General features: G+C 43.3%; 1 protein-coding gene across 1 annotated transcript; it reads left to right on the forward strand.

The window, feature by feature from the left end:
• Positions 1-6,038: 6,038 nt before the first annotated feature.
• Positions 6,039-7,305, forward strand: LOC109752126 (uncharacterized). The gene has a single exon (XM_020310994.3). The coding sequence runs from the start codon at positions 6,167-6,169 to the stop codon at positions 6,938-6,940; it is 774 nt and encodes a 257-aa protein (XP_020166583.1). The 5' UTR covers positions 6,039-6,166; the 3' UTR covers positions 6,941-7,305.
• The last annotated feature ends 2,482 nt before the right edge of the window (positions 7,306-9,787 follow it).

Here is a 9,787-nt window from a genome sequence, read left to right on the forward strand (position 1 = left end):
TTCAATATCTTCATGGGCTTTGTCTTGATGAACCGCCATTGGTATAACCCGGCCCCTCCTGGGCGGGTCATACCCAATAGTTATATCCCCAACACCGGCGCTACTGCTAAGTGGTCCCAGAGGGAGGACTCGTCGTGCCCCACGGGATTGCCATAGCAACAGCGCGGGTCAGGGACCCATCTACTCCTAAACTCCTTAGCAGTAGTGCGTTCTCCTGGCCCGCGCTGCTGCTATGGCCAGCCCGGGCCCAGCTGCCCGTCCCCACTTAGCAGTGGTGCTGTGCCATGACACGTGCTACAACTAATGTTGTTAGCAGTAGTGTTGGTCCTTGACCCGCGCTACTGCTAAGTTAAACATATCCGCGCGCTCGGCCCGTTCGTCACTCTCCTCTGCCACTCTCCGCCCACGCCCGACCATCCTCCTCCTCCTCCCTCATCGCCGCCATCGCCGCATTACGCCTCCTCGGCAAGCCTCCTCCTTCTCCTCCCTCCTCCTCCAGTCGTCGCCCCACCTCCATCCACCGCCACTCCCCCATCATCCTCCTCCCTCCCCCTCCATCAGCCTCTCTCCCTCCCTTCCTCCCTTCCCCCTCCATCTCGGCCTCCTCCATTTCTTCTCCCTCCCTCCCTCGCTCCTTTCCTCCCTCCTCGCTTCCTCCCTCACCCATCTACGTTATTTTGAATAAAATAGAACATATAAGTTATATGAACAGAATGTAGGTATTTTGAATAGAATAAAGTAGAATATATAGGTAGAATGGAGGTTTTATGAATAGAATAGATAGGTAGAATTTTGTTGTAGAATGTAGGTAGGTACGTAGAATGGTCTTTTGAATAGAATAGAAAACTAGTGAATATGTTTTTTGAATATAAAAAAGTTTTAGTAATAGAAAATTTTAGTAATATAAATTTTTAGGTATAGAAAATTTTCAATTATAGAAATGTATTGGAATGCTATATGAGAATTTTTTAGGTATCAACTTTAGTAATAAAAATTTTAGTACTAATTTAGGTATAGAAAGTTTCAAAAGTTTACTAATTTTGTTCATATGTTTGGATGTAGTTTATGCCTAGTGAATTTTGAGAGAGAGAGAGAGACCTAATGAAATTAAATGGTGATGTGTTCAAAATTAAACCAGTGAAACGCAATGAGCATACCAAGTTCGAAATTTTCTATATAATGTTCATGTGTTTATGCTCATGTGTGGCACAAGGTATATCACCAACGAGCCGGTCGATGACGCCCAGAAGATCATCGATGACACCTGCATCCTCGACAACCATCGTCTATAGTGAGTAATAAACATGTATATCTAGTGTTGTGTAGTAGTGTTGCTCAAATATGATGAAGATTTAGACATGTCATATGTAGTGTTGTGTACTACTAGTGCTGAATATTTGGAGAATGAAGGATATGTACTTGCCCAAGTGGCCTATGTTTGCAGGGAACACCTCCGAGTGGCCTATGTTTTGCCGGAGTGTTGATTCATTTCTGTTCCTGCAAATTTCAGGCGCTCGATACGTCCTATTTTAGCAAAGGTCATGCCGGTTTTTTCCGTGAATTTTAGCATGGCTTGTGCTAGAATGTAGGCAATATCGAGTGCCTTGGATTTGTCGAAATTAAACGACATTTTGGGTTGACTTTAAGTCTATCGGGGCTCCATACATGACATTAAAAAAATGGCGAGGGAGAGTGTCCACCATATATGATAGAAGAAGAATCCCGACTGTTGTCGTGAGGGGAGCTTCTTCTTCATTTGAAGGTGCTAGCCATTTTGGTGTAATGCACTTTCAAATGAACTTAGGAGCTTCCATCACCGACGGTCACAAAATGTCAGAGAGGAAGAATCCCAACTATTTTCGTGGGGGTCGCTTCCTCTTCCTTCTGCTCGTGATATACCTTGGTAATGCACGAGAGAAGGAGGGGAAGCGACCATCACCGACGGTCAAAAAAACTGTGAGGTAGTTTCCACCATATACACCACATGAGATGAGAGTTTTCAAGAAAAAGACTCGACAGACCGACAGTCAACCCGTGATGAATAATAATGATCTAATTTAGTTTTTTCTAGTACATATATTAAATTTTAGAAGTTTAATCTTTGAATTATGAACATAGGAAATGTTTGATGATGATAGGATCCCTGAGTGCGACTACTGCAGCGACGACCGGGGTCTGTGTGACAGGCCTCACCTACAAGACGGTCGGCGCTTCAGTATTCAGCTCAACGAGACCTTCGATGTCTATACGGCACGCAACGACAAGTCTTTTTTTGTAATTAAGCATGACTTCTACTTCTTCAACGTGTAATTTCCGCTTTCTATAATTCGACTAGTGCATCCCTGCCATGCAAGATCTTATGTCTTGGAGAAGCTGCATTTCGAAGATCACGAGAATATGGAGATAAAGAGAGTTCACCTCAGGACCCATCATGGTTATGCTTTTGGCGTAAAGCTATACAATGCGGTGACCTACTCCCATTTTGGTTGCTCGAATTGGGTAGCACTATGCAAGGCATATGGTTTTCAGGAGGGTATGCATGTCACCTTTTATCTTGGTGATCCCGAAGATGACATCGATGAAGATAATATCGACATTTGGGTCGATATTGATACGCTTCCACTTCTACCTCTATGTGAGTTTCTCAGACATATTTATTAAGTAATTTATATTGTTTATTGAAAAAATAGTTGATAGCTTATTTCCATCAACAGCTTATTTCTATTCTTCAAAAAATGTACGCAAAGTAGTAGAGAAAACCTACTACACTGATGGATCTGAACTAACTTGCAAGGAGAAAGATCATCTTGTCTCATTTATTATTGATGTTGAGATTTTCAATAAAAATTATGAAATTTATCCACATTATGGTCAATACATGCCACTAGTCCATGTGTTGAACTACGGCAACATCCATGGAGATGGCATGGTAAGATTTTTTTACTATTATGACATCAGTGCATCTTTTACATACATTCTTCTAATTAAAGTTAAATTGCCTTGCTTACTACGTTATTATTATTCCCTTCAACAGAAAATCCCGAAGGATTGTGTGCCTCATCTAATGCATATGAAAGGTGACATTGATACTATGAGCTTACGACCAAGTCTGCCTACAGTTGTCCACGGTGCATATAGTATTTCTAAAAGAGATAATCACCTCACAATCAAAAGGATGGAAAAAAGTTATAAATAATCGCAGGGAGCTACTTGGAGGCAACATGGTGCGAAGCCCACGAATTGGGGACAGGATAATCTCCATTCTCCGTGATGGAGAGTCAGAGGCTATGTTGTTTTATGCTATTTTACCTTAGAGAGGGTAGCAGGTCCTAGCTAATACTCATGATCATGTGCTAAGAACAATTAACTAGGATTGGTTAGATGACTATGATGATGATGATGAGTATGACTTGTTATTATGATAACGAGTAGAAGTTGTTAGATGACTATGATGATGATGAGTATGACTTGTTATTATGTTAACGAGTATAAGTTGTTAGATGACTATGATGATGATGAGTATGACTTGTTATTATGAAAACGATGGTGGGTTATTATTATTATGATGATACATGCTAAGTTGTTATACCATTATGAGTATGATGAGTAATTATATATATCAGTAGGTGAAATAAATGTTGAGACAACTGTATAAAACCTGTGCAAATACAGTGCCAATAGGCAGAAGAAAAAAATACAGGAAATTTTAGCAGTAGCGTGGTTTAGTATGCACACTACTGCTATGTAGGTTAGAAGTAGCGCTGGTTAACCCACGCTACTGCTAAGATTTAGCTGTAGCACCGTAGTAGTAGCGCGGTCACCCGCGCTACTACTAGCACTTCCAGAGCTACTACTAGGGTTTTCTCTAGTAGTGATTTGAAGTTGCTTCATCGATAGCCGCAAACGGTTTACTCGTGTATCCCGTCTCCTCGATTGCAGATTCCATATGTTCCCTGAGTAGAATGTCAGAAGCCATGATAAACATATTTCCTTTTTCTATTTTGGGTTAAGGAAAAATGGTAACATAAATAGCAACAAATAAAAATAAAATATATGTGAACGGGAATGCAATGACCAAGCGCTATGCTCCCCGGCAACAACACTAGAAGAAAAGGAAGGCACTAATATCCCCAGTTGCGTTGTCACTTACACAACTATGCTCACATCCAAACCGGAGTTTGGAAATAGTTCACTAAAGTCGGTTGTTATGGGAAATGACTAAAACATGAAACTAGACTAAGTACTAGAATGAACGAAAAATAAATACTGAACTAAACAGATAAAAATTAACTATGAGAATTAATGTGATGTTTTAGATGAGTTCGCTAGCGTTTGGGTACGGCCTCGGCTCCGCCATAGAATGGAGTTAAGCTTGTCGACTACCCGCACATGCGGCTAAGTTAGTACCTACATCATAGGATATGACAATCGACAGATGGTGGACGGCCCCTCACATAACATTGTCTCTCAAGCAGCACCATGTTGAGACAACTCAACCATCCTACTTCTCGTCTCTACTAGCGGCGACTAACGGGAAGACATTAAGGTCATGGGGACCGGACCGAAGGGATAAGTTCTATGGACAATCATGACTCCTAGAATAACTGTGTGGCCTGGGGAGTTGGATGTCATCAACTACGCTGATGGATCGGACCTCAAACCAGTAACTACCACAAAGGTAAATAGAACCCGTAGAAGACACACATAAATAAGTAACGCATATCAAGTAACCGCTTACTAACCGACTGACCCATGGCCAACAATTACTCAAATAACATCACATATAAATGGGGGTTTAAGAGTTGTTACAACTCATCACAGAGACCGTGATGGGGGGAGGAGAAGGGGTTTTGTTGAAGACGACAACGGTGATGGCGATGGCGCGGCGGCGGCGGCCCATGGTTGCACCCTCCGACGACGTTCCTCCGGTGGCGGCAACTCCCTTCCGGTCTTCCTCCAAGGTTGCAACGAGGGAGATGGAGGCTTGGCATAGCCCACAAGTGCTTCTTGATGTGGACGGCGACTGGAGGTGGAGAGATGGGAATTGTGAAGACTTGGATGACGATGATGGCAGCGGCTATGATTGTACGTGTATGTATAAGTGCTCTCCCAAAGCCTTCTACGTTGATGTACATAGCATCTCTTCTTTGATCCAAGGGCTCTAGGTGAGCCCAATCATTTCCCAGAACATCCCTTGAAGGCCAAGAAAATCGTATGAACAAACGGAAATCGAACCAGTTAGGAATGCCATTTGGAAGGCCAATTTTTGAAGGTTTCTAGGCCTAGCTAGACCAGTGATATAATCGGCTGCAGTCATACGAGACGCTGTCTCTGCTATCTGGACTCTCCAGAAAAATGACCACAACTTTTACATCCAAACTCCGTTTTCAATGTTGTTTGTTGGAATCATATGAATGACACTGATACACTTGTAGTATCAGATCTTGATTTTGAGCATTTTGAAAAATATATATTATTAAATCGTGTGACTTTATTTATAAAGGTGGACGAAAATCAAACGCTTCAAATCGAAGCCCATAACCTATGCCCGTTCCTGTGAGTGCCGTGACTGATGGTTAAAACAAGCAGGCAGATATTCGCTTGCACAGATGTAGTTGTTTCTTCTACCGCGAGTAGTCCGCATGCCGTTCAGGTTTTTTTTGGGTTTTCTCTCCCAAGAAAACTTTATGTAAATCTTTGTAACACTCTCTCTTCTTCTAATTGAAATGCAGCGCTCCCGCCAGTTTCTCGGAAAATAAGACAAGCAGAAAACGTAGGCACATCGCTACAGAAGATAAACCACACCGAATAAACCCGGCGATGCGATACCTCTCTGTGGCGTCAACTGTACCTGCATGAGAGCATGACCTTTCACTGCATTGCATGCATGTCCGTTCCCTTCTATCTCACTCACTCTCACTCCTGCTCGCTGTACTCCACTGTACGCTCTCTCTCTCTCTCTCTCGCCCTTTATATTTGACCACCGCCCCTCTCCACCAAGCACATCCTCCTCGGCCACTCCATCCCCACCCCTCTCTCTCTCTGTCTTCATCGGTCTCCCCAACGCACAGCGAGCTAGGTATCCCTCTCTCTTCCCCATCCCTCCCCGTCCCCCCAGCGCCAGGTCCCTCCCTCTATCTTTATACCTACCCGCTGCCGCCACCCCATGGAACACAAACCCAACCCAGCAGTGCTTGCCGCTACCACTACCGAGGCCGCAAGCAGCAGCAACGTCGGGAGCAGCGCGAGCAGCGGCGGCCGGAAGGGGAAGGCGGCGGGCAAGGGCGGGCCGGAGAACGCCAAGTTCAGGTACCGTGGCGTGCGGCAGCGGAGCTGGGGCAAGTGGGTGGCGGAGATCCGGGAGCCCCGCAAGCGCTCGCGCAAGTGGCTCGGCACCTTCGCCACTGCCGAGGACGCCGCGCGCGCCTACGACCGCGCAGCGCTGCTCCTCTACGGCCCGCGTGCCCACCTCAACCTCACCGCGCCGCCGCCCCTGGCCCCCGGGGCGGACTCCCACCCCCGGCCCTTGGGGTCCTCGGCTTCTTCCTCGAGCTCCTCCGCGCCCCCGCCGCTCCGGCCGCTCTTGCCGCGCCCGCCGCAGCACTCAGGTGGCGCCGGGGCGGTCTTCCACCACCACCACCACCACCAATACCGCTTCCTGCCGCTCCGCGTGACGCCACCGTCCACGTCGCCGCCTCTGTACTACGCGAGCACAGCCACCGCGTCCACGGTGACCACAACGGTGGCGCCGCCGCACGAGACGACTGCCTCGTTGCCAGTGGCTTCGTCATCTACGGTGGCCGCCCAGGATGGTGCGCCGGCGGAGGCGGCAGAGGCTGAGGTGACCCCCGAATGGTACCTTGCCGCCGAGGAGGAGGACTACGAGGCGGCGCTGCTGTGGAATGAACCTGATCCCTTGTTCGACATCTTCTCCAAGTGATCAACAATCCACATAGATCAGAGCTCCTGACATGCATGAGTGACTATGGCGGATCGACGCATGCGGCAAGCGGCATGCATGTGTGTTGCAACTTGAAAGCAAGGAAAGGTAGATATAGCCTTACTAGGGTTTCCGATTTGCTTTTTCCTTACTACTAATTGATCAAGCTATCTTAATTAGATATATTTTTCTTGTATTTCTTGCTGGAGTTTGGCTTTGGGGTAATGTCGTGGTATTGGGAATAGTTAGGCCTTGGCAGCGACTTCAGATTTGATTTCAGTTCAGTCGTTTGCATCTACAAGTGGATGCATGATAACTGAACTGACTTGTATATACAATATATGTATCACATTATTATTTCTTTATCTTTTTGTACATACTGCTACTCCCTTTTGAAAATGCTTTAAGAAAAACAGCATATAACCTATGAAAGATATACTTGCATGTATATATACTCCTTTTTCAGAAGTACTTCAAAAACTTCAGTCTAAATTTCTTTTTTTTTTCACTTCGGATCGATCTATTTTTGCTGTCTGAAAAGAGATAGTTTATTATGTATGTTGATTTTAATTTACCTCTCCCTAATCTTTTGAACCGCAGCTATACACTTCCTGGGCTGTAATTCTACAATGTGCAGTTTTGTGTGGTTGAGGTTTCAGTTTTGCTAAGTTATACACATATATGTTGCGTGTGAGAATTTTACCCAAACACAAAAACTGAACGGAGCATCTTCATTATATACTTTACAATATAGCTATGACGATTTGCCGTTTAATATAATCATGCATCTTCATTATTTAAGCAAGTAATATTCATGCAATATTTACTCCTTCAGTTTTTTTTCAAGTAGTTCTTTTCAACTTTATCCTTCACATTTACTCTGAAAACTCAACTTCACATTTACTCTAAAAGTTCAAGCACAAGTGTGTTACTCCATCCGTTTCTTTTTACTCCGCGTATTAATTTGTATAAAGTCAAATATTATAAAGTTTTATCAAGTTTCTATTACAAAAAATCAAAATCTACAATGCCAAATGAATATATTATAAAGTTTGACCGTTCGCCAAGGATTGAAGTGCTACATAGAATGTCAAACGTGCATGTATTTGCCCAGGTCACATATGTGTATGTTGGCACAATTGTAACCTGAGATCCACGGTGAATTAAACTATTTCAAGTGAAATTCCTACGAAATATTTACATGGACTTGTTCCAAATATCCAGGTGTTTATTTTTTTGCGGGTGAAACATCCAGGTGTTAGATGGCTTGTTAACGGTGTTCAAATTATTAAACAACATTTTCACCTATCCTGTCAACAATTTTGTTTTTCTTGTTCTGTTGTCAAACTAATTTTATAATTTCTTACTTCATTAATTAGGTTCAAATATTCCGCCACGGTATATAATACAGAGATGAAGTACAAACTAAATACCTTCCGAACAAATCATACTGTAGGGGGTTTCCTTACAGTCTTTCTGTCAAAAATACCTTCTGAACAAATCATGCGTGTTTATGCAATGCTCAGCTAGCAAACCTTCTGAACACCCCGCAAAAAAAAAAGCAAACCTTCTGAACAAGTGGAGTGCTCAACCATGCGTTTGAATGGTGACCCAGGAGAGCTTGTGAATGGCGATGACTTGATAGCTTCTCTCTCGTGCACATCTATTTGAGTGCAAGTGTAGTACATGCATGGAGCTGGGAAAACACACTGGTCTTGGGAAATGGGAGTTGTCTACACTTTATTAAGCCAGTGACTAGCTAGCCAGTGCTTTTGCGCGCTAGCTTTGGAGGTTGGAAGTTGGGACTTGGACTTGGGAGTACTTGCAATTTTCTACGATTTCATACTCCACTCATCATCTCCTGTCTTGTTTGATTAGATTTTAGATTTGAGCCTTATAAACCGTTATAAACCGGAAAGAAGGGGGTAGGTAGTCTATTATTTTGCAGACATGGTATACTAGTTAGACCTCTTTCAATGCATATGTGTTTAGATCAGGTGCTAAGCACATTTAATTGTTTAGCAACTATTAAATGTTTTGCCTAGGTTCACGCATTTGACATTGGTTCTTTTTGTCACCAAACTCATCTCTCTCCTCTTAATTGTCTTGCCATATCAGATTTTTCGTCTACATGACAGGCTTGGGAAGGCTTTAACATATACTCCCTCCGTCCGGTAAAAAGTGTACATATAGAAATTTTAGGACAAATTATGGAGTGAAGTAAAAAAAGGCATTGGAAAGATGCAAGCCACCATCTCTCTCATCTTTAATTACCCAACCCCCAATGAGCTAAGTGCTTGTAAAAATTAAGGAGACCATGTGTAGAATGTTATTGGTCTTGATTATCGTGTGATGAGAGAGAAACATGTTTTCCAGTTTAAAGTACATTAGAAAGTTAGAAGTACACTCGTTTGTGGACAAAATTTAAACCCAAATGTACACTCGGACAGAGGGAGTACAACCTTTGCACGTGGTGATAGGCAAAAAAAAGTTGTTGGGTCAATCACATGTATGCATGCGGCTCAAATCATTAAATTTAGATACAATTCCTGAGGCTAGTCATAGTGGAGAGTAACTTAGACCAGTAACATGCATACTAGTAGTCTATGTTAGTGTCACAGGTGTGGTAATATAGATGTGTTTCATTTATTACTTTGTAGAGTCATTTTGCATTGGAAAGTTTTATTTGATGGTAACATATTATGTTAGTCTATTTGCCTCTCTCTTCATTAATTATTTGCCATAGTTACTACCTATATCTCTTCATTACCTATATAATTTTACTCTATTTGCCTCTTTCCTCATTCTCTCCTTGCACGATATACAGTGGGTGGTTGGCCCGAGTGA

The sequence above is a fragment of the Aegilops tauschii genome, chromosome 1 (assembly GCF_002575655.3).
Source record: "Aegilops tauschii subsp. strangulata cultivar AL8/78 chromosome 1, Aet v6.0, whole genome shotgun sequence".
In the NCBI taxonomy this organism is placed as follows: domain Eukaryota; kingdom Viridiplantae; phylum Streptophyta; class Magnoliopsida; order Poales; family Poaceae; genus Aegilops; species Aegilops tauschii.